Source organism: Sciurus carolinensis, chromosome 11 (genome assembly GCF_902686445.1).
Source record: "Sciurus carolinensis chromosome 11, mSciCar1.2, whole genome shotgun sequence".
Taxonomy (NCBI): domain Eukaryota; kingdom Metazoa; phylum Chordata; class Mammalia; order Rodentia; family Sciuridae; genus Sciurus; species Sciurus carolinensis.
Genome location: NC_062223.1, coordinates 94,193,310 through 94,219,649, shown reverse-complemented (window position 1 = coordinate 94,219,649; position 26,340 = coordinate 94,193,310). Strand labels below are relative to the sequence as shown.

Below are 26,340 nucleotides of genomic sequence, written 5' to 3'. Positions count from 1 at the left end.
ATATGGAGTCTTGCTTATCTGAACCCCCTCATAGATAAAGGTTGAGTGAGAAACAAAGATAGTTCCACTAACAAAGTATTCAGCAATGAACTGAAATTTTGCCAATATAGTCTCTGGTCTCTTATCTCTCCTTAGTTCGGGAGTCTTAGGTCCAAGTCAGTATTGCTGATGGTGTGCTTGTCAACTCAGTGCCAGCTCAGTGCAATTGATGGCCAAATAAAAAGGTACATTTTGCAGAGATGCACAATTTCACCAAGACTGAAAAAGTGATGTAGGAGAGCTGATTGAATCTTTTGGAATGCCACGAGAATGCATGGAAGAGCTGTTTGATCATAGAACATGTAAAAAAGGAAATGATCAGGGAAGACCACAAAAAGACACTTGAAAAGAGAATAATTTGAATATAAAGGATTAAAAATGCCTCCTATATTTTTAAAGAGTGATCTTATTTATGATGACGGTGAAGGTGATGGGAGAGAGACAGTTACTAAGTGCAGAGATCTTTATGCTTAGCTTTGAAAGGTTTTGTATGGTTTCTATCTTCATGAGAAAGTAGTCAGGTATTGTTTGGAGTAATAGTTTTAAACATTCTTGAAGTATGTTTATTAAATATATATCTACATAGAAAATAACCTGAAAAAGTATATTGTGATAAAAAGAAAAACTGATGGTTCTTTTTTTTGGGTGAGGGGGCTACCAGGGATTGAGGTCCTTTTTGGAGGAGCGGCTACCAGGGGCACTCAACCATTGAACCACGTCCCCAGCGCTCTTTTGTATTTTATTTAGAGACAGTGCCTCACTTTTGCTGAGGTTGACTTTGAACTCACAATCCTCCTGCCTCAGCCTCCTGAGCTGCTGGGATTACAGGCATGCACACTGATCCTGGCCTGATGGTCTTTTTTTTTAAGACATAACCACACATTATCTATGGGTCCTCCATGATATTTTTTGTCCTGTCTTCATTTTCTCATTTTTTTTATGATCTTGTACTGCTTTGGAAATAAGCGGGGGGAGGGGGAAACATTAGGGATGCTCAAGGTTGAGCATCCCTAATGTAAAAATCTGAAATCTGAAATCCTCCAAATTGAACTTTTTGAACACTGACATGATAACCAAGTGTTGGAAAATTCCACACCCTGATTTCATATGACAGATTTGCAGGTTCAGTAAACATATTGTATAAAATTACCTTCAGGCTATGTGTATAAGGTGTACATTAAACATAAATGAACTTTTTGTTTAGCCTTGGTCCTATCCCCAAGATACCTCATTACATATATGCAAATATTCCAAAATTTAAAAAAAAAAAATTAAATCCCAAACAAACACTTTCAGTCTAAAACAGTTTGGATAAGGGATACTCAACCTGTAGCACAAAAATCTGAAGGAAATCTTTTACAAAAATCCTTCAAGTTTTTCTGTTTTTAAGACACTTGTTCTTACCCAGTTTATTATAACGTTTGTATAATAAACTGAGTTTGTTCCAAGTTGTCACTTATTGATATTTAGATTGCTCTAAACTTTCTTTATTAAAAACAGAAAAGCCATATGCATAATTGTCTGAAAATTAATTAGAATTTTTTAAAAAGAATAGAGACAGAAATGGAACAGTTTTCAAAACTAGACCAAAATGCTCAAGCTGTACATCTGAGTTGGAAAACTGCCTTTTTATGCATAGAAACTACCAGTTGTCCAGAACTAATGGCTAGAGAATGATTTTTGCACAAAGCACTGATTTGACAGAATCATTCTGTTGACTGCTTTGCATTTACCTAGGATGCTTTGGGCAGAATTCTGTTAGCTAGCTCCTTTGTTTCCATGGAGAAGGGTGGATAAAGATGTGAGAAGCAGCACCATGGGTGCTGACCGCTCTGAGGGTTTGGATCTATTCACAGTGTACACTGGGAGAAAAGGGAGTTGTTTATTGATAAGAGTTTGGGCAAACGGGAGTGTCATTTGGTGAAAATTTTACATGAAGTGTGCATAAAAAGGTAACGTATACAGATCTGACTGCTGTCTTTTGAAATGCCTGCTTAGAAGGTTGGTCTGTGACTGGTGCATGGGAACTCAGCTTTTGGAAGAGTTCCCACCACTTTCAGAGCAGGTAAGAGTGACCTGCTAAGCCTTCACTGTTTGTGCAAACAATACTATTTATGTTGAACACCTGCTTTCCTCTAGGGGTCTGAAGTTTTGCTACATCCCAGGCAGAGGTAGCTAGCATAACCCATCCCTAATAAAAACTAAATCTCTAATCAATGTCCTTGCTTGGAAACATTTCCAGCATGCTGTAATAACTTGCTGCTGAGAGAGAGGGAAATTAAGTGGAACCCATGTGATTTCACTGGCAGAGGACCCTTAGAACCCTGTGTCTGGTTTCCTCTAGACTTCATTTCATGCACTTTTTTAAAAAAATTTTTTTCAATCCTTTCATTGTAATTATCATAGCTCTGAGTATGATTATATACTGAGTCCTGTGACTCCTCCTAGTGAATCATCAGAGCTGGGAGAGATCTTGGGCACTCCAAGCAAAGAACAGACAATCAATCAATCAATCAATCAATCAATCAATCAATCTCCAGAGAACTACTTCCAAGTTAGGAGTTAGCCCTTTTATCCTGAAGAACCAACAGAGAATGCAGATGGACATATACTATCTTTTCCTTCCCCCTTCTCCCAAGAGATCATTGCTTCTTCTTGAGATTTCTGCATTTTCCTACCATTTTTCAAGTATGCATAAAGATTTATACCAATTCTCTTCCTACAAAGAGTGACCACATAAAAGACCCACATGTATATATTTCCCTGAAACTTAGTTCATAATCACATACTGTGGGATTGAAAAGCAGGACACTTTTCTATACCTGTCTCTCTAAATCCTTCTCACTGAAGTTGCTAAATTTATCAAAATGAGGAAAAATTTCAGAGGACAAGAGGATTTAGATGGGGACATCACTGATTAATTTTTCAATCAAAATCACTTAATGAGGGCCAGGCATGGCAGTGCATGCCTATAATCCCAGACACAGAGGTAGGAACATTGCAAATTTGAGGCCAGTGAGACCCTGTTTCAAAATTTCACAAAATGGGCATGGTGCTGGGGATGTAGCTCACTGGGGCCCAACACCCAATACTCTCAAAAGTAAACAAACAAATAAAACAAAAAGGCCCACTTAGTGCAGATATATATTGGGAATCTGGGATACAAGAAAATGATGATGTTGCTTCACTTAAAAATAGCTTATGGTATATGTGGGTGCCTTCAATGTGCAAAAGTTGCCTCTTACTGCTTGTGAGAGACTACCGTTAGTCTGTCAAGACTCAGTAATCTTGTGAGCCAGTTCCCATTAGCTTGGTAGCTTTAAATCAGCCACGATGGAGTATTTTCACCACAGAAATTGGCACATGGCACAAATTGGTGTTCCCTCCACTTACAGCCGGTTGTTAAACACTTACCTGTGTTGCACTGGGGTTAGATAAGTTGTCAGAGGATTGCATTATAGCGAGTGCTACCTAAGGTGCTATCTTAAAATCAATAAAAATTTAAGGGAGAAGAAGACCAATACCTAGCTGCATCATTTGCAAGGAGCAGTAGCACAAAGAGGGCATATTCTGCAGCACTTAGGAGAAATTTCTGTGGACTGGAACTCTGTGAACCTTGTTTGTTCTAGCCTCCAGCACTCCTTTCATTCTTATTATCAGGAACAGCCCCACAGGGTATGTGCCCAATAAGAAGCTACAAAAGATGTCAACATATGTGCACCAGAACAAAGGAGAGTCTTTAAAAAGTTTCTGAGAAAAAAAGATGCCATAAAATTATAACAAAACAAAACTATCCCCTGCAAACCAGACACCTTCTCTTTGAGAGGCAGGCTAGGACCAAAGAGCTGACGCTGACTTTTCCACTGTGTCTTGTAGAATATGCCCTCTTAGTGCCAGGTGAGTAATTAACCAAGGACAAATAAAAGGAGACAGTTAAGAAGACTCAATACAATGGTTGATTTCATTTTTTTCTTTTTACTTGAAAACTTTTTTAACCATCAAATTTTGGCAGTTACAAACCTGTACACTGTTTGGATTTTTTGTTTCTTTGTTTTTTGGTTATATTTTTTTGTCATTTTTGTTTTGTTTTTCTTTTCTTTCTTTCTTTTTTCTTTTTTTTTAAGAAAAAGAACACAAGACTGAATACTGCCAATAGCAATATGTGCAGGAACAATCCATTTCCATAAGGGATAAGAGTCACTTCAAGTGCTAGCTTTCCCCTTTGCATAAAGTTTGGTGTGTGATGTGTGTGCAAGTTTAGGTGAGTGTGCATGTGTGTGAAGAAATGATACACCTCATTCTGACTCTGAAATGGCATAAAAACCAGCTACTTAATAACTGGGCAAAACACTTCCATCTTGAAAGAAAGGTCAATAAAAATATTTTCTTGAAAACAAAGTTAAAACGAAAACAGAACCAAAGAAAGATTACAGTATGATTCAAAATGATTACAAAACATCATTTTCAAATCTAAAATTCTCTTTGTGTGTGTGTAGTTACCTCAAAAGTTTGCAGACCAACAGCATGGATGATTTAGAATTATATTCGACCCTCCAAATTAAAGCATCCTGATAGGCATCAAATATAGTATCTACAAAAGCCTGGGAAATTGAAACCATTTATATACAATTTTATAAACATTTTAAACACCAAAACATACATCTTTTACAAACCAACCTGTTTGCAACAGGTAAATGTACAAGACGATCTCTGATACAGTGCTTAAAAAGAACTGCTTCCATTTCCAAACACATTTGTCACTCCCAAAATGCAGTAGTATGGGCTCATAAAATTGTTAAATAGTAGCAATTCAGGTATTTGCTCGCTGGAAGGGTACTACAGTACATACTAATGGGTCCAAACACACTCCAAATGACTATACGATTCTCTAGTGCATCCTAAACATTGGAAGAGACTAATTATGGCCTTTGTGTATTATTACATACTTGTAATTATTGCTTTTCATTATTACATAAGGAAAGAAATATCTTATTCTTTTCCTGTCTTAGCCAGCTGGCTAAATAATTAACTGATGCCAAACCTACATGTGGCGAGTTTAAACCCCAGCATTATATAACCAGGAGCTCAAAGACCATGTGGGTTTTCATCAGAATGATGTGCAGTTGAACATTGCAGGGACACAAACCAGCAAAAACACATAACCACCTTCTCACAGATCACACAAAATGATGATGCTAAAGAAATGCCTCTTCAAATCACCATTTCCCATGGTTTGAACCCAAAAGGGTGAAACATAAAAACCTAACCACTTTAACAGTATTTGTGCACTGAAGGGTAGTAAAGTGAAGAGGCCAGACAATTATCTGGGACAATCTATGCAAAATGACGAGAACTTCCTGAATTGCTTCACACACACCTAACTTCTGGGTCTTAATTGGTTTATGTTCATCATCTCTTTGCTCATACCCCCTGATTCTGATGATGCAGACACAGCATTAGTGGGGCTGGTGGATGTGAAGTAATCAAGAAGGCCTGTGGGCTACATGCTCTACTTGATGTTTTGGGGTCCCCAGGTTGCACTAGTGATTTCCAAGGGCAATTTCTGGAAAATCCCAGAGTAAATTCCCTTTCCAGACCTTTACACATTCTCTGATAGGTCAAACCTAAGATTCATGGATTTGACCTAGTTATATTACTGAGTTTTTTACCATGGCATTTCAGAAATGGGCAGGATGCAGGGAAAGCTGACATGGAACAGAACTCAGCAGCAAAATACTTGTAGAGGAAAGGAAATACATTAACACGTACTTTATTCATCTTTTATTGCCTCGTAGCTCCTGCTTATTGCATGACAGATGCCAACCATCCAGCTACTCTCAACCTAACCAGAATGTGTGCAATGTAAGTAAAGTGCCTACAACAGGTTGTGGAACATGGCTTCCCGGAGGTGGCACATGCCTGTCGGAAAAAAGGGAAAGACACTAGTTGGCTTAAATTATTTTTTGTGTGGTTCATTGTGATGGAGAGGGTAGGGAAAAACAGCAGCCAGTGCTGGTGGGTAGAAAATAAACAAATAAAAACAACAACAAAAAATGCACTAGTAGGTAAATTGATGACTGATCTGAGTTCACCTTTGCACTTATCATTCTATTCCCATTTGAGAAACATTCATTTGGCAAAAGCAGCATTTTGATGAATTTCCAAAGAAATGTGTGAATTCTGTTAAAAATACCTTTCTGGGGGTTGGGGGTGCTTCAAGGAAACAAGGATCATGAGGCTTCCAGAGAAATATTTTCCATGAGTTTTCTTTTCTTGCATATTCCAAAGAAGGAATGATAGGAAGTCAGAGGGTTCATCAGAAGCAAGAGGCTGCCGTGCTCAAGACAGCCTAGGGCGAACAATGTAAAGAGAAAATTGGCTAAATGGATGGGTTCTGGTCCTTGTTCAGCTACTTACCTTCCTGTATGAGCCTGGGCAAGTCTCTTCCCCACTCTGGGTATGTTTATGTTTCATATTTACAAAATATGACCATTGAACTAGTAAATCTTAAAGACCCTTCCAGCTCCTTGAATCAGTGATGATCCTATCTGGTTCCACCTTGGCTTGACTGCAAACCACTTTGTAATCTACAGGGAAATCTAATTTTCCATAAAATGAAGAGATATCATGTGTTTAAAGATAACGAATCAAAATATAATACTTGCTTGTCTGGTATATATTTAGCCGCAAAGATATTCTGCAGAGAATCAGGGCATGATACACTGAAGAAAGAGGCATTTATTATAGGTCACAGCCAAGGGTGGGCACAATTTTCTTTGGTGACTTCACAACTGCATTAGGACCTATTTATGCCTTCATTACAGTGTCAGTCAGGCATTCCCCCCTGGAAGAGGTGCTGTGTAAGCAGTAGTGACTCATCTGCATTAATCTCCTTCTAATATTTCCTAGGGGCAAGAAATGAATTGTTAGTTTTACTTTGATGGTTTTTATGTCATTGAATTTTTAAAAGTGTAGCAGTGATTCAATTCTAGACCATTAGTTTGTCATTTTCTCTGTGATTCTTGCGAATGTGTTTCTTACATAAGGAAAATACCAAAGACTTTATTCTCCATAACAGCTTTAGTGAAATTCATTTATTTCAAGACCACAGTGTGGATTAATGCCTCCATGAGTAGGTCTGACCAAGAGACAGGAAGAGAAAGGCTGAAAAACCTGTGAAGTATATGCACTTAATTGGGAAGTTTGGGAATGAAAAGGAATTTTTTTTTTCATGAAACATGTTCAGAAACACTGACTTCTATAAAGAAGTAAGTGGATTAAACACGATTGAAACAAATAAAAACACATCTGTGTGGACGACATGCAGACTCAGGACAATACAATTTATACACCAATGCCAGATGTCATCAGAAATGGTGGACACAGAGATTTGCTCATCAAGCAAGATAGTGCAAATATGCATTTATTTACCATGGCCACAGCATGGGTAGCCATAATCTGATTGAAGCAAAAGAGGAAAATCACTCAACCTGTCAACTTGAACTTTTGAGTATTGGGTTAATGTGTTTCCAGTGGAATGATTCTCCTATCATTTTTGGAAAGTCATGGCCAAAGCCCACATGTCAGATGGGAGGAAACCCCCAGGGTGTAAATAAACATTACACATTTTTCAAATTGAGGTTAGTTTTGGAAAATTATAAAATACTGTTTTTAAAAAGCACAGTTTTGCTTTAAGTTAATATAAATGGCAGTACCAAAATAAAGTTAACTGAATCAGAGTAAAATACGGCATTTGGTGTTCCTCTAACATCAAAGAGATCAGAAAAATTGGAAGGTACACCTTGCTCGCTGGCAGGATTTTCAACATGGTCCATTGCCTAAAACCTTCATATCAGCTTTCCTCAAGAGCAGCCTTACTGAGTGCAAGCACATATTTGTACATAGGCCCAGACACACACACTATTATAATTTATACACAATAACTAATCTACCTTCTTCTTCTTTTTAAATGTAATTGTATTTATAATGACAATGCTACCAATTTAGAATGACACTCATATTTTATCTGCATTATCAAGAATTGTGATTATCAGGCTGAAAATTTGAAAATATATTTTTCTCTGCTCCCCCCTCCCCCCAAATTTGTGAATTCTACTTAAATTTCTAAATATCTCTTATTCTGGAGAACAATATACAAACAGAAGCCAATTTTTGCAGCAATGTTAGAATCGTAGTTTTGGCAGGAATATTTACCAGAAAACACAAAACCAGATAATCACCTTCTTTCAAATGTTTGAGCATTAACCTCCCCAACCCCCAAGATGAAACAACCAGCCTCACATATTGCTCTTCGTTGATAACTTTCTCAAAGAACATAAAACCCAACTATGTTATATCGGATGCTTAACACAAACAAAAATAACAGCATACTAATCATGTTACTCAAATCTAATTTTATAGCTGAAAATTGGGCAGCTTATTAAAAAAAATAGAATTGATTTCAGAGGCCTTCCACCCATTTCTTTGTTCATTTAATGTTTCTCTTGTTCTTTCACCTAAGAGACTAACTTTTCCAACAACCATTACTACTATTTTCATTTCATTGGCTCAAAATTACATGCAACAATGTCTCCCTGATTGTTGCCAGTTATTAATACTGCAAGGGGCTGATGCTGTCACACATTCCAGGGCACAATACTGCACAGAACCATACAAGATCTCCAGTTTAATTTGAGGTCATTTACCCTGCTCCTTTGCATTCATAGCCATGAATTCAGGTGCTCCTGCAAGGTAAGCAATTCCCTCTCAGAAACAATTTCTGAGCCTTTCTCTTCACCTGATCAGAACCAAGCTTGCTTGTGACAGTGCGACTCCTGAAGAAGTTACTCGTGGAAAATACCATAGGTCCACAGACTACTCTCCATGGAGACGTACACCCAGCCGATCTCCTTCCACTATTCCATGACACAAGGAGCAAAGCATCTGGAACATGTGCTCTAAACTTGGGTCTGGTGCTGGGTCTCCGCAAAGGGAATGTGGAGGCCGGCGAGGCTGAGCTCCCCCACACTCTCGTAGTCACTCATGGCTACTTCAGAATCCTCAAAGCCGCAGTTGGCTGACACATCCGAGGATGAGGTGCCTCTCGAATTGTGCAAGGACAGAGACACACTGTCTGCTGGGCCCATAGTCTCTGTGCCCTGGTTCATGCTCATGGCAAAAGTACTAAATTCACAGCTGGCAGGTGGGCCCACTAAATCCGTTTCATTGGGAAATGGGTGAGGGGGGAGGTACTGGCTAGGATGGAACTGGGGCCTCCTCCTGCAGTCTGGACTCAGTGTGCTGGCCAGTGAGACAGGCTGGGAGGGTGGTAGGGCCTCATACTGGTCCGGGAAGTCCTCAGGGAGTGGTGGGGGCAGCTGGTCCTGACTCAAGAACTCTTCTTCATGAGGGGGTGGATATTCGCTATCAATGTCATAGCCGCCCAGGTAGTAATCGCTCTCCAATTCCCGTGTGCTGCCTTGGTGTGCAGACCCTCCATCCTGGTTCTCATAATTGGGCACTTCCTCTATGTCTGACAGGCGGGCCCCTGGCATCCAGTCAGAGGTGTCCCAGTGATAGGCTGTGAGAGAAACACCACGACAGTTAGTTTCCTCCAGAGAGGAGTTGGGGCAGGGCTGGGAAAGGAACAGAGAAGGGACATGCCATGCAATTCTTAATATCCAGGAGACCCTCAGAAGCCAGGGTTACCTGCATGCTTCTTACAAGGGTTTATCAGGGCCAACCATGCTCTGACCCGGGGAGAACAAAGCAATGGCAACTGGAGAGATGGTACCTGGTTGCAGCAGAGCCTCACACTCAGCCATGGCATGAGAGATGACTAGCAAGGGTTTGCTGAGGGAGCACATTCCTAGGACCCTTGACCCCAACCCCACTCCCTCATTCTCTCCACATGCTATGTGCATAGCCAGGCTGGCAGCATGCTCGCAGAGAGAGATGGATCCACTGCACCATGGATCACAGAAGGCAAGGAAGTGCACAGGTGGAGAGATGAGTCACACACACAGGGAACAAGCCTGCAGAGGAATGCTGGTGGAGCTTTCACCTCCAGTACTGAGCACAGGATGCCTGAAACATGCCAAGTTCATAGAGAGGAACTCAGACAAGATGGAGGGAGAGGGACAGGGACAGTGTAAGAATGAACTCAGCAATGCAAAATGCATAAATAAAATGTTATGCTGGGGTTGTGGCACAGTCACCTCGGTTGTAGTTCTGTCCTTGGTCCATGACAGACACTGTTTAAATACAAAGTGAAAAGTAAATCTGACAGTACAAGTCATGTCAAGGGAGATAAAACAGAATGTTTTAGAAGACTTCAAAAAATAAAAAAAAAGATGAACTGTGGACTCTATTATGTTATATGCATATAGAGACATATCACAATGACACCCACTATTCTGTATGATTAACATTAACCAATAAGAAAGATTTTCTTCAAAAAAAATAAAAAGAAAATAACTATGGGCTATGACTAAGTTTAGCTTTAAAAAAATTCCCCATTTAGGAGATAAAAAGATAAATCCCATATATATCATACCCCAATTTTATTAAATCACTAATAAAAGTTACCTGATTGAAACTAATCCCCATAGTATGATGACTTCACAAGTATCCCCAACTCACAGTAGGTGCTCAATGAGTACGTGTTGACCATAAGAATGAATTTAATATTAATTTGAATTCCAGTTAATTGGCTATCCTTCATTTGGAAGGGAGTTTTAAGAAGAGGAACCCACTTGTTTAAAAATTATGGATAAGAATTTTTTCAAAAGTATTAAATCTATTCCAATTTATAGAAGAGCATCCAAAATCTTACTGAAAACCCCCTGAGTATCATTCCCTCTGCTTATTAAAATCACCCCTAGTATAAATTAACATGGAAGAAAAAAATTTAAGATAACTCTTTACACAAATACATGCTATGGAAGAAAATAAAGTAAATACCTTCATTTTCTATAGTGTCAACTACATTGTTGACAAGCTGAATGACAGTCACTATGGATGCTTGTGGCAGAAAAAAGAAGATGGGAGGGAGGGGAAGGACAGCTTCAGGTTAGTAGTGTATTTTAAACACAAGTTAAATAATTTTAACAACAACAACAACAACAAGGTGTGGTACTGCACATAAACACATTCTCTGCAATGATCCTTAGGGAATGTGTCAGTAGACATAGACACTTTTATCTACGGGGTCCCGGGTATTGTTGGAAGGGAAGAAAAATAGCAGCAAGTCCCGGGACAGTCCTCCTGAAAAGTGTGATTGGCAGGGATTGCAGGGTCATAAATTCACACCTCATGACCCAGTAAAATCAATCTAGGAAGGCAGTGGCTCATCAAGTTCATACTAATTTCTCATTAGCAACTCCCAAAGGCTCTCAGAGAAAGACCTCACTATTCCCAGGGATAATTAGTTGTTGGTCATCATGCTGCTCCAAACCCAATAACCTTTGCAAATCTGATGGCTTCACACTCATGATAAGACGCGACTTGGAGCCCAGACCAACTCTAGGCCCGGCTCCTGATGCTAAGGTTTGGACAGAAGTCAGCACCTGGTCTCTCAAATAGACTCAAGAAGGAGATCCCTTGATCAATTTGGTTGCTTTAGGGACTGACACCCACAGTTTGTGGAGAGGTAACTGGGCATAAAAAAATTGATGAAAGGTTCTAACACCACCTCTCTGCATCAAGACCAGTCTAGAATGTTAAACATGAAAAGGCAAGTGCAAGGTTTTAAGAACCTGTGATAACAGTCCATCAGGCATTATTGCTAGTGTTGCTGCCTGGAGTTTGGAAACTGTATATTCTTGGAGTTTTTATAAAATACAAACTAGTTACAGCTATTTTTCTGAGTGGGGATGAGAAAAGCAGGATGCGTGAAGACAAACAAAGGTCAAAAGTCTGTGCCTTTGACCTAAGAATGGTCAGAAGAAATCCACTGTTATATGAGCTCGTTATCCCAGTTTACAGATAAATGAAGGCTTATGTACTGTCAGGACTACCAGATGTTGGGCAAGGAAGTGGAAGAGATTTGGGGTGGGGGTGGTGAAAGACGACTATTATACTTTCATGATGTTTCTATGATCTTGGAGCTCACTGCTCTTGTATTCACCTTAGAGGTAAGGACTGTGACATTTTCAGTTTGCACTTCTGTGTATAAAATGCCCAGAAAATGACTCAGGACACAAAAAGAACTCAGCAAGAGTTCATGGGTTGAATGATAACATAAATTAATACGTCCAATTTTTGTCAGTTGCTGGTAAATGGAAAAATGACCTAAGGCATAAATCAAGGTAAGGCTACCTGTTGCTGTGGGTGACTATTTGACATTATTCCCAGCTTGCCACTATATGGTAAACATTCACTGTTTTATGGCAGTTTTACTTCCCTTTCTGCTCTATGGAGAACAATCCATCTTCTGGAGCTGGTTCCTCAGCTCAGAAAACCCAGTCCAGCATTCCCACCCTCTCCATAGTACAGGTTCACAAGAGGTCATGGTAGCCGCTTTGGTGCCACCACAGCTGTCTATGGACTACAAGGACTTGCATTCTGGGTAGACGTGCATATTTCTGAAGAGCAGGTTCATAATTTTAAAATAAGTCCCCAAAAGTCCAGGACCCCAAATGATTATAAGGAAGATTCAACTGAATGAAGATGTCACTGGTTCTATAGGAAGGCAGTCTTGTCTCTGATCAAATTTCTCATGTTGGGGAGGTTGGATATACAGTGAAAAGGGAAGAGATCATTGATAAAATTTTAAAAAGAAATAAATCAGCCTATTGTTAAAAGGCATACTTGGCATGAGGTGGTTCTCTCTAGAACCAAATCAAAGGGTCAATTCCTGATGCAGATTCCTGGGTCTGCTCTGAGCTGCAGCTCAATAGAGCCTCCTTTGGCAATGAAACTCAACAATGAAGTCAATTAGAAAGCTGGTGAACACACTCAAAACCCAAGAACACATCAAGAAACAAAGCCAGTCACATCACCCTCCCCTAAACCACTGCCTTTCAGCACAGGAAGCAGAACCCACCCTCTGGAACAAATCTGAAGCCTCCTTACCATTGTCGTCACCAGAATCTGACTGGAAGGAGCTGAGGGACTGAACTTCAGAGTTGCTGCCTTTATTACTGCCTGCAAAGCAGGTCACTTCTCCCGGGTCATCAACTCCTTTGTCTTCACAGACAGCCAAAGAGAAAGCAAAAATGACACTGGTTACATTGTGCATATTTTCAGTCTGGCCCTCCTACCCCAACCTAGTTCACTTCTTGGGGCTCTTTCATTTGCTTCAAGAAAATAACTTAGCTGCACAATAGAAAATTGATTGTGCCATAGGGGGCCAAGGTCTGTCAATCAAGTGATTTACATTATGGATTTGAAACCTTTAACCCGTGGTAAATGAGCTTCCAAATAGCTGACAGCTGAAAGTAGCTGTTCCCTCCTCAAAGTGAAGCGACTTCATGAAGAGTGAAATGAGGATGAAGTGGCTACACTGCTCTTTGCCATTCAGACTGAATTTACATCATTTACATGAACCAAGGTGGTGTCAACACCAGGTTAAATGAGATTACTTTTAAAATAGGGGTATAAATATTTTATAGGCAGGAATGCAATTACATTTATCCTGGCTTCCATCTCTGGGGAGCAAGTGGAGTTTTAAGTTCTGCCTTCTAGAGGGCAGCGTGGTATCATTTTTGGGAATAACATTGTTCTGTACTGTGTCTGGCAGGAGGGCAGTCAGCAGTGTGGATGTGCTTTAGCCACATACTTCCTCCCTCTTTGCTATACAAAGATAGCCAGATCCCCCTCCACCACACACACACACACACACACACACACACACACACACTAAACACCAGGACTACTTTCTTATTTGACAGACTAAAGGAAGCTATAAAAACAGCTCATATCTTGAGGTTGTCAAGTGCAAAATGAATTGGTTGTCCAGAGATCGTCTCACCAGCTAACTCTGCCTTGCTTAACAAAGAAGGAAATGTATTCAATAAAACCCAACAATACTTTGGGGGGAAATGTGAGTTTTGGCCTGAGGTGGATTCTGGAAATAAAGCTGTCACTTCACGAAGCAGGGGTGGAAAATGATCACCAGGAAAAGCTGCAAATCATCACGTAGCACAGGGTACAAAGAGCCTCGGACTTGTGATTAAGGAACAGTTGTTCTTCGTGGCCACAGAAATCACTGTTTCGACCATAAAGGGTGATGTCAGGAGCAGGCAGGGTGGCTCTGCATCTGCTGTCAGATGTTGAAACCACAGCAAAATGATGAGTTGGATAAACAACTCATGCAAGTATAGAGAGATGCCAGGGAGAAATTCATCCCCAACAGTCACACCACAAAATATGAAGATGTGCCTCAGCAAAGCACAAGGTATACATAAGCTTAGCCCTGAACACAAGAAATAAAATGACAAATGATCCACACTGGTGAATGAAGTGCCCACAAATAAAACTCCCCTGCTCCTTCATTTATTCAAAACCCCCTTTGTCACTGAAAAAAAAAAAAAAAAAAAAAGAAAGAAAGAAGAAAAAAAAAAAAGAAAAAGCCTTTTTGCTTAGTGAACTTGCAATACTCTGGTAAAGCTTAACTCTACAGATAATTTGAGAGGGAATATATTTATGGTTGAAATCCAAAGGCAACTACTTAGAATAATAAGTGTGTCTATAGAAAGACAGAATCAGCAGATGGCATGCTGGGCAGCACTGGAGTAGAAAGATCTCATTCCTGGCCCCCCATTTTTCATCAAGACATCCATTCTTTCCCTCTTATTTTCCTCTCCATCCTTCCTGCCGAGGCTCCAAAGAGCAGTAGCAGAGTGAGGAAGCTGATGTACAAACCCCTCACTTTGCTAGTTACATGACTTTAGGCAAGTTATATCACCTACTCAAGCCAGTTTTCTCCTTCACAAAATGATGAGCTAGTAATAGTGCCTTCCTGACATAATAGCATCCAGCCTTGACCATCTAAGGAGATGACCCAGCACCCAGCAATGATGCTTTACCTTTGTGTTCCCACCAAATCTCTTTATCCTTAATCCTTGCCACTGAGAGTTTCTTGAGATCATAAGAATCTCTAGTTCAGCATATGTTTGTTTGTTTATTTTTGGTGCCAGGGATTGATTGAACCCAGGGATGCTTAAGCACTGAGTCACATCCCCAGTCCTTTCTATTTTTTTAAATTTTGAGATAGGATCTCACTAAATTGCTTAGGGCCTTGCTCAGATGCAGAAGTTGGCTTTGAACTTGTGATCCTCCTGCCTCAGCTTCCTGAGCTGCTGGGCTTATAGGAGTGTACCACCCCTGGCCTTAGTTCAGCATATGTATTTTAAGCCTGTGTCTCCTAGATGGTTGTGTAGTACTTCATACTGTGGACCTTACTGATCCCTCTTTCTTGGTTTCTGCTCAGCTGCCCTCTCCTTTTTCTTTCCTTTCTTTGTTGGTAAGTATGTCCCTCCCTTCCTGTCCCTCCCCTTCTGCCCATCACTCATAGGTAGGCATTTCCAAGGTCCTTTTGGAAGCCTGGTTTGACCACCCTCTCTGCTGTTGCTCCTTGGTAAGCTCACCCTCCTCTACAGCCAACCACGTGGCATGCTGATGAAGCCTAAACATTCACCTCTAGCTTTGTCCCTCTAATTTGCTCAAGTGCTCACTCTAGGACTAGAAATACTACTTTCTTCTGACCTTCCAGAACACACTCTGTGTATTACTTATGTGGCTAGCTTGCATTATGGTCAATGGTACCATTTTGTGAAAAGAGCTTGGACTGCAGGGATTCTACAGACCCAGATTGGAACACTACCTGCCTCCTACTAGCTGTTACCTTGGACATGCGGTTGTTACCCTTTCTGGGACTCATTTTTCCCCATCTGATAAATGAACCAGTGTGAACATCCTATGCTAGGATATGTCACAGGGAATGCTCTGGTCATGTGGGTTCTCTTTCTTCCCTTCATTTCTCTTATGGTGCCAACACCTTGCAGACTTCCTATAGGGGGGAACACACTGCCACTTCCTACTCACTCTCAGTTCCAGCATCCCAGCCATTCTTCCGAATGGAGTCGCAGTCAGAGCGGCAGGGTGACACAGCTGGAAGGTTGGGGGCCACACTGCACACGACCACACCCCGCCGGGCTGTCAGGATGCGGGGAGACTCTGGGTGAAACGTGGTCATCTCCTGGTGCTCGCTCCCCAGCCCGTCCACGATCTTATCTAGGTTGCTCCTGGAGTCGCTCTGGAAGCAGGGGGTGTAGGCCATGGGACGCACAGGCACCTGCGGTGGCCCCACCTCCTGGTAGACGTTGCGGCCGTCCCCGCTGCCACGCAGGTTCCGGAATGGGATGCCATTGCTCTTGTTGAGCAGGGCAGCGGTGGCCGGGTCCTGCACCAGCGTGATGTTGTTGCGGGAGTAGTTCTTGCGGAAGACCTTTTTGCGGAAGACGATGAAGAGGACGACCAGGGTAAAGATGACGAAGAGGACGACTGCGATGCCAATGAGCTCTTCCTTGCCTACGTAGGAGTGGCCGGCCTGGATGTTGGGTACCACCACCGGGCGGAGCCCACAATACTGGCCCACATAGCCCGGGGTGCAGTTGCAGAGGAAGGAGCCAAACATGTTGACGCAGGAGCCGCCGTTCTCACACTCCTCCCGCTCGCACTCGTTGATGTCCTCCTCACACCTTCAGCAGAAAAACACACAGAAGCCCCTCCCCAACATCAGGACCAGTTGACACAGCCTTGTGTACCAGAGCTCAAAAAATAGGACATCATTAAAAGAGGAGAAAGCACCTGAAAGGTATGGGTGAAGCATGACAAACAAACAAACAAACAAACAAAAAAAGTGTGTGTGTGTGTGGGGGGGGGCAGTTGATTTAGGTGTTTCTGTGCCTGTAGCCTCCCAGCCTAAGTCCTCATCTTGTGTAAAGGTATTCCTCCCAACCTTCTCTCTCAAGTCTTTGTCCCCTACTGGGGTTCAGGAGGGAAGATTGTGCTAGGAGAAGGGAGTAGTACAAAAAGAACCAACAGATGCTATGGAAAGGTAGTGATCTCCAAATTCTCCTGACCACATTCGTATCTGATTTTTCAACTATTCAATTTTAGAAAGGACATACAGTGTATCACTCTCACATTATGTAAAATACTCCTTGGCCCAACAGGAACTGATGCTGGCATAGGACCTCATAATCAAATATACCAGTGTTTCTGCAGAGAAACATGGATGTTTGCAGTAAATTAGAGAAATAAAGACTAGAAAGAGCCTCAGAGTAGTTTTCAACAGATTTTTCTACCAAATTAGCCTGCCACTGATGTACTTCAAACCACTTTAGTCCTCCAAGCTTTTGAGATTGTAGAATAAAGAACTGTGAACTTATATATTCATTACAGGGTTTCTGGTGAGGAAAATGTTTTTGGTTCTGACCTTTACCTTTAATGATTACAGTAATTTTTGGTCCCTCCAGGAAACTGGGTGTTGTAGGGGTAGGTGGGGTGGTGGGGGTGAATGGCTAACTTGCAGATTCTGTGCTTATGTTAAAGGCGAATGCTAAGGCAGATTATCAGGAGAAAATTACTGAAGCATTCTAATGAAAATAATTAAATCAATTTTATTCCCTTTAAAGCAATCCATGCTTCACTTTGAGTATAATAAGGCACGCATTTAAGTCTTACTTTTCTTGCTTTAACACTCTTTGAAACCATAGACCTTCTTTCCTTTTCTCTGCTTCAGCAATTGTTCTAATATGTTCATTTAAAAGGCCCAAACACCTATATTTTTGATAATCCACCTTTTAAAATGTAGCCAAATATCCCTAATTTGAACAGATTGAGGCCAGGTCAGCCGGATATTAGTTAGAATCACAGAGTATTTAAAAATAAATGCAGCTTTATTGCTTTAAATTACATCCAGCAATTCAAAGTCAGCTAAGTATTTCCTGGAAAAGTCCTCAGGAGATTTGCTCTAATGAATACATAAGACTGATCTGTAATTAGAGTATCACTTGCTTGAGATTTTACATATATATATATATATATATATAATTTTTGAAATGATCAAGGATGGTTGAAAGTGGAATTTTACTAAGAATTTAAAACATTCCCTTTCCATTTGGCACTTTAATTTCACTCATTTCTTGGAGGAAAAAAAGGCTTGCAAAAGAAAGGTAAGGTTTAGTTTTGTAGAATGATCATAAAACATTGGTAATAGAGTCCTATTAGTGGATTCTGGAGAAAAGGGTAGTATATCTGTCTCAGAATTATATGGGATATATTAAGTGGCATCAATGGCTTTCTTTGTTTTACCCTTATTATAAAGTACATGGCAGTTATAAAAATTTTTGAAAATATAGAGAAGTATAAAGTAAAAAAAGTATGTAAATTACCCATAACCACACTACCAAGAGATAATCCCTATTAACCTTTTAATCACTTGAAAGCAGTTTTTATACATAAAGACATTAACCCTCTGCCTGTCTTACCTATCAGTGGTAAACATTTTATCCTGGTAAAATGCTTATTGGTTTGTTTTCTTAGTAATAAGAAGCAGCATGGCAAGAGACTATTACATAATCTCACTTACGTGACTCCGGTGAGCCCAGCTTTACAACTGCAGATGAAAGTGTTTCCTATGGGGTCACAGGATCCTCCATTGCGGCAGGGGTTTGGGAAGCAGGCTGTGATCTCTGATTCACAGTTCCTCCCCGTGAACTGTGAGAGACAGGTACACTGGTAGCCTGGGGAAAGAGTGCTTCATGAGCCAGGGGTGCCACTGGTGATGCTCAGAATGCTTTGGGACTCAACTGTAACATGTAACATGTCCTCCCAGTTCTCTGTTGAACTGTATCGTAAGCAGGGCCCAAATTCCAAAGATGATTAACAAATTAGTTTTTTGGAGTACATCTTGCCACAAAAATGCCAAGTTCCAATTTGAATTCCCTACGAGTACACAAAAATCCACCTAATTAACTACATGCATGGATGCTGGTGAGAACTGTAAAAGATGTGCACAAGGGACAGATACCAAGAACAGACACCAGGATGGAGTACAGGGGAAGAGGGGTGCCTTTCCCACCACACTGCTACTGTAAACAGCAGGACATTTCCAGATGGGAGTAGTGTCCTATGGATTTCATGTACCTCCTTTCCTGAGTCCCTCTCCTATCCCTGTGCCTTTTCTCTTTAGCCAAGAACTGAAAGTACCCCTTGAAGGAAAGTGAGGGAAGAACAGGTAAAATGAGGTTGTTTGTCAAGACAGTGGAGCCTCAGACTGACATATGCAGGGGGTAATGGGAGAATTCCAGTCTTCATCCAGCTTCTCTATTCAGATCCTGATTTTTGTACCTTGTTTGCTTTCTCTATTCATGAACCCATCACACATAAATAGGTAAGAATATCCCTACCACAGAGATTATTAAATATCAGATGAGGTAGAATTATAAAATGAAACAATTATCTTTTTCTTAGAGTAGGAGAGAATGAATAATTAGTAAGGGTATTCTTTTTTCCCTTCTTAAAAAGAACCCCAAAGGTCCTGTGTTTTCTGTCATATGTGGAAGCTAGAGAGGAAGAAGGAAAAGAGCGGGGGTGGGCAGATCTCATGAAAATCAAAGGAAAGGAACCAAGGGGTAGAAGGTAGGGGGTGAGTGCTGGGGAGTGTTATTGACCAGATTACATTGTCATATTTTGTATTGCATGCATGTATAAATATGTAACAAAAAATCCCATCAGGGGCTGGGGATATAGCTCAGTTGGTAGAGTGCTTGCCTCGCAAGCACAAGCCCTGGGTTCAAATCCCCAGCACCACAAAAAAAAAAAAAAAAAAAAATTCCATCAGGATGTACAAATATAATGCACCAATAAGAAAATTGGGGTACCCCAAAGATTCATTTTTATTCTTCTTGTTGTTGTTAAAGTTATACATGTGCATAATGAAGAGTCAGATCATTTTACATGTTTTGTTTTGTAAAATGAAGTATTTAAATAACCTCAAAGTAACTTGGGTGGCATTCCTTTTATTTCCAATATTTCCTTCTGTGGAATTTTTAAATTTTGTTTTTATTTCATTCATGGGGATTTTCTATTGACTTTCCACTGTAACTTTTATTTTGAGCCTTTGGCCCTGTCTCATAGAGACATTCTTCTGGTGGCTCTACATTCCAAGATATGGTAACTTCGGTTATATCAATAATTGGTGATGATAGTACTATAACAATGAAATGCTCTTTACATTAAGTCATATAGTGAACTATGATTATTTTAATTTTCATGTCCAACTTTGTTTTTGTTCTTCATGTGTCAACTTGGCTAGGTTACTTGGTGCCCAGTTCTTTTGTTAAACACTAGTCTAGATGTTTCTGTGAAGGTATCTATAGGTGTGCTAACATTTACAATAGGTTACCATAAGTAAAGCATGATGTGGGTGGACCTTGTCCATTCAGTTTGAGCCCTTAAGAAGAAGGAATTCTGCCTCAGACTACAACATAGAAGAATCTTGCCTGACCTTCCAACCCATTGACTTGCTGTGTGATTTTGGAATTCAAGACTGCAAAATCAACTCCTACTTGAATTTCTAGCCTACCAGCCCATTCTATAAGATTTGGCCTTGCCATGCCCTAAGTAAAGGAAGGGAATTCCTTAAAGTTGATCTTTCCTTCCATATATGTTTTGAGTTAGAGGATTTCCTTACTTGTTTGTTAATCTTCACTTATAAACTTATATTGAAGAGTGTGGCACTAAAAAACTAGAAATCTGGTAGGAAGTTCTGAGCACATGAGAGTGGCCCATAAACTCTAAAACTGAGTCAGTATCTTTGGGTTGGCTGATTTCCCTAGTAAAGATTGTTTTTATCACCTGCCCAGAAGGAGGACAAAGGCCTGGATTTCAATACTGGAGGGATTAACTGGTGGAGGAGGGGTGGTTGCGGTGGTTTTAGCATCCACTGAACATCATGTTTACTTAAACCTGTCTGTGAAGCACAGTGCCAGGTGTTCTCCAGTTCCAAGACCCTGCCTCTCAGTAGTACATGCAGGTTTTTCCAGGATGTGGGGCAAGTGGTTTCTTGGCTATGCAGAGGGGAGGTAGGAATCCAGATCAGTTCTACCAGTCTCTTAAACAGACCTTTGACCAATTCTTATTTTACATCTGCTATGGTTTGGATATGACTTAAGTGTGTCCTCAATGGTGCTTAAAAATTGGTCCTCAGTGTGGAGATGTTAAGAGGTGGTAGAATCAAAAACTGGAGTCATCATACTATAGTGAAATTTGCATTCCAATGTTTATAACAGCTGGTTATGGAACCAGCCCAGGTGACTATCTACAGATGAATGGATAAAGATAATGTGATGTATATACACAATGGAGTTATACACATTCAAAAAGAAGAATGAAATCATGGCATTTTCTAATAAATCAATGGAACTGGAGAATATCATTCTAAGTGAAATAAGTCAGACTCAGAAAGTCAAAGGACAAATGCTTTCATTTTGTGGAAGCTAGAGAGGAAAAAGTGATTTTTAAAAAGTAGAACTTACAAAAATGGAAGGGAGATCAGTAAATTAAAGTAGGGTATCAAGGGGGAGGGAGGAAGGATGGAAGAGGCAAGAATAGGGGGGGAATAAAATCAACCAAATTATGTTATATGACATATGAATATATCACAATGAATTCTGTTTCTAAGTAAAATTATAATGCACCAAAATGAAATATATAAATATATAAATAAATATATATATATATATATATATATATATATATATATATATATATTCCCTGTTCCCTTTCCTCTACCATTCTGATCTTCCATATATACCTGGAATGTATATGTATATGAATGTAGATGTATATTTCATTTGGAATATATATTTGTGGAAGATCAGAAGGGTAGAGGAAAGGGAAGAGGGAAAGGGAGGAGGGGAGCGAAAAGAGAAGTACTGGGGGATGTATTGGAGCAAATGATGTTGTGGACATATATGAATGTGTCACAATGAACCCCACTATTACGTGTAATTATAATATAGTAATAAAAGCATAAAAAGGTGGGGCATAGTGAGATGTTAGGCCATTAGGGGATTAAAATTAAAAGTAAAAAATTACTTTCATGGTAGTGTGGTTGTGACAGCAAGCTGCCACCATTACTGTGAAGTGGCCAGTGAGGCTTTCTTTATTCCTAAGATCTTTTGCAAATACTGTAAAGAGCCATCCTCACTCTTAGGTGCTGAACTCTTGGGCTAACAATGTGGTTAGTGACTGATGTTGGGATTTTGTGAATTGAGTGCTGCAGACATAAGATAGTTGAAAATCTATAGACTGAGACAGTGTGTACTCTCATGGATATTTTTACTGGATTCACATTGTGGATACAAACTGTTCAAAGAAGGCCAGCCTGAAGCCTGTGGGAAGGAGGCAGTAGTCTCAGGTATGTTTGCTTCAAACTATGCTGACTTAGGGTTATTTTTTCCAATTTAGGAAGTTGCACACCTTAATGGAATTGGAAATTTCTGAAAGCATGTGGGATTGGGAAATATCCTTCTTTGTGTCATCTGGCTAATCCTTGATCAGAATGGCATATCATTTAGAGATAGAGTGACTTGTGAGAATGAATTATATTCTTCCTTAGACTGAAGGAAGGGGTGAGACAGGCACAGCATAGAAAAGCACATCAATGATGAGGAGGGAGGAAAGCCAGGAAGGGGCTAAAGCAAGTTGGGTAAACTATACAGCTTTTATTTGGCAAACCTCTGAAATTTCTTAAATAAAACTCTATCAGAAGTAGCTTGGAGAAGGAAAGAGCTAAGGAGAAGCTGTCTAGAAATAAGCAATATTTGAATCACTATCAAGGAAACTAGACTCTACCTTGGGTCATGGGATGAGTTCTTACCCAGTGTCAGAGAGGCAATCTTATGTCTCCGTGCCTTGGAAAATAGGAATTTAAAATGGGACATTACTTCTAGTGTGCTATTTCACTCATACACATTTTCCTTCTGCATTCTGTTATCTTCATGATCTTTCTGTGGGACATCTAATACTATTTGATGCAGCAGCCAGTTTGACTGATTCACCTCCAAATGAGTGCCTATGTAAATTAGAAGGGGTTTGCTGGAGCTAGCTCAGAAGTTCTGAGACATGACTGCTAAATACTTGAGAAATTGGCATGCCACTTGTTAAAGCATTAGTAGCCTAACATCAGACATGATGTGAGTATTTACTCCACAGAAATCAACAAATGCTACAAATATGGGCCTCTACTTTTAAGAGCTGGTTTACTGGCACACCCCTAGAATAGGTATTATGACAGGGACTGGGATCACAAGGTCAGAAAAACATCATCTAGAAGCCATTTACAGCTTTTTTTTTGCTGTGCTGGGGATTGAACCCAGGGCGTTGTGCATGCAAGGCAGGCACTCTACCAACTGAGCTATATCCCCATACCATTTACAGCATTTTACGGATGAGATTCTGAGCTCAGAGAAGCCGATTGCTGATTCAGGATCATGAGGCTGGTGTGAACCCAGGTAGTCTGGGTCCAAAGTCCTAACCTGTCAACATTGTCCTGAACTGTTATTTCTAACACCTTGTACTTTATTATATTTCCTTTGTAGATTTCTTTGCAATCAGAAGGAGGTAAACTGTCTATGATCTGCTCTTACAATCTGAAGCCCATGGGAGAAAGGAGCAGAGGTGCTTTGAAAGTAATCTTTTAGAACTTTAAATCTGGAGAAGTTTTTATGTTAACAAAGGGGAAAGCAATTCAATTTTTTAAAAAAGTACTTAGATTATTCTTTTTGTAATGAAAGAAGAATGATATCTATTGTTCAGCCTCTGTGAAAGACTTGTTTATCAAAATTAACTTGCTTTCATAAAGCATTGGTTATTAATTATCATATCATGGGCCCTATTTTTAATAATTTTATATCAATGCTTGTCATAATGACACTAAGTGATCTAATGCTATAATTGTTTAAAATCACTTCCAGACATTCTATGAGGATCATGATAATCAGACAAAGGAAAAAGAACAGACTCCAGTAACATCCCAATTCCAGGGGGGTGCTAGAGATGCCAGTGAATGTCCAAAGACATCTTAAGTGATTGAGTGGAACTTGACTCCTTATTACTGATTCTCCAATCTTTTTTCAAATCTGTTTTGGCACTATCACTTGTCGGTGAGCCAGAGCTCCTTATGTGCTAGAAATAAAAGGGACAGTCTTATAGTTATTTCCTGTTGCTCTCCAGGAAGCAGATAAACTATAACAAGGTATCCAACTTGGTATCCTTCTGGGAGCCAAATAATCATTAAATAATAAAGTGAGTAGCATAATAAAGTTTCTGCACTTTTCAAGCATTACCATAAGTTGCTATCACACACAAATAAAGGTAACAGAGTTCTAAGATTTATCCAGGCACTATCTGATCACAAATAGTATTTGACACTTTGATAAACATAAAAGAAAATATAATTCATTGAATAATTTCAAAATCTTATTTAAAAGAGATTTTCTTCCTGTTAAGCAGGAGACTATTAAACAATGAAATCATTAATAAGAACAATAGATTATTATGTGACAGAAAAATTCTAAGAAATTTCTATGCCTTATATCTAATTTAATTCTTACAGCAATTCCATGCTGTATGTACTATTATAATTATTTTACAGGTGAGGAAATAGAAGCTTAAATAAGACAGTTTTCCTCAAGGTTACCTATGCTAATGAGTAGCAGATATACTTAATAGTAGTTTTCAAATTCAGAAAGGAAATGGTCTTACCAGCATCGAGATACATATACAAAAAAAGTCATAGCTTCTTTTCTTTCAAATCTTGGCAAAACGAGAAGTGTATTTTTAAGCACTGTCTCAAAGCTGTGTTCCTGTTTACAATCCTTCTAGTTATAGCAGATGCAGATGGTTTTGAAATCTGCACCCAGACAAACTTAAAATGCCTTCTCTTTTCCTAGCTCAAAGATGAACATTGAAAAAAAAAAACTATTAAATGCAAAAATAGATATGGAATAAGCAATTATAGAGGGAATTTGGGCTGGGCAACAAAAAAAAAATCAAGATAATTTCTATTTTATTCCTTTGATTTAGCAGTTATTTCTGACCTGGTTCATCCAGGCAATGGCCTCCACCCTCTGCCCCACTTGGTGGTGTAAATACAGGAAGAGAAAAACATGTGTTTTTCTGATCAGGTTTGCAGCCTTGATAAGGGAATGTCTGCCTGCTGTACAAAGGTAAAAGAAATGACAGTAAATGTGCAATGAGCACATTTAGATACTGATTTAAGTCAGTATCAATCTTCATGCTTGCTAAATTATGGATTTTACTTAGAAACTATAAGAACTTACAGGACTTGAGGAGGCATCTGTGATGGACGGTGAGGGCCTGGGTGCAAGTTTAAGTTCTGCCTGTTGCTCACCAGCTGAATATGATTGTGACTGTGATGCCTGACCTTCAGGAACCTCCCTAATTTTTTTTTGACAAGTGATACTCATCAACACTTCATAAGGAACCAAAAGATTTCTGGATTTATAAACCACAATGCAACACATAAACATTAGGCACTTTACTGTTGTTATTTCTTCTAATCACTATGAATTCTGAAATCAACTTCATCTCTGTGTTACTCATAAACCAAACAGCTGAATGTCATGGGAGATTTTTACTATGGCTGTTGGGCTCAATACTGGGAGATATTCAGATCTCTGTTCCATGTGAATCTCAATTCATGTGAGAAACCTGGTGGATGCATTACCACATGAGATACTAATCACAAGTGGGGACAAGCTCCGAAGCCAGCCAGCCATGGCCTCCATCATTACCTTGCCATTTCAACTTTTAGTCACTTTGACTTTTCTCTTTAACCAAGCAGGCTACATCCAATGCCTTTAGACCTTGTAAAATGAAATCTTTGAAGAGGAGAACTATAACTTTCCCTAGGAGAGCTGGCTCACCTTTCATACATTGTATATTGAGTCAAACCTTTAATATTTTCTTTGAAGCTCTACAAACCTTTAGTGTACTAGCAACATGAGGCACACAATAAATTCTTACCTTCTAGTATGTTCTTTGTTCTTTTGTGTGCACATAACCTATTTTAGAGTTTTTCTACTAGTAACTATAATTATTAATGCTATTATTGTGAGAATTTCCCAGGTACAAAACAACGACAAAAGATTAATTCAATATTTAGAAGGAGGTTACCCAGAAAAGAAAAAAAAATTCCAAAGCTGAAAAACTCACCCAAATTATGTTCACAGTTTATTCATAGTGAGTCTGGCTTCTCCCTAT

The 26,340-nt window shown here is 39.7% G+C and overlaps 1 protein-coding gene across 1 annotated transcript in view; it reads right to left on the bottom strand.

Moving 5' to 3' along the window:
- Nucleotides 1–4,052: 4,052 nt before the first annotated feature.
- Fat3 (FAT atypical cadherin 3) overlaps nucleotides 4,053–26,340 on the bottom strand; it is a 595,529-nt gene continuing 573,241 nt past the window's right edge. The window contains exons 23-28 of the mRNA XM_047518553.1: nucleotides 18,638–18,791; nucleotides 16,087–16,742; nucleotides 13,114–13,227; nucleotides 11,002–11,061; nucleotides 10,257–10,292; nucleotides 4,053–9,619 (exon numbers count right to left, since the gene is read on the bottom strand). Of these exons, the coding sequence (XP_047374509.1) occupies nucleotides 8,997–9,619; nucleotides 10,257–10,292; nucleotides 11,002–11,061; nucleotides 13,114–13,227; nucleotides 16,087–16,742; nucleotides 18,638–18,791 (1,643 nt within the window). The 3' untranslated portion in view covers nucleotides 4,053–8,996. The remainder of the gene's footprint in view (nucleotides 9,620–10,256; nucleotides 10,293–11,001; nucleotides 11,062–13,113; nucleotides 13,228–16,086; nucleotides 16,743–18,637; nucleotides 18,792–26,340) is intronic.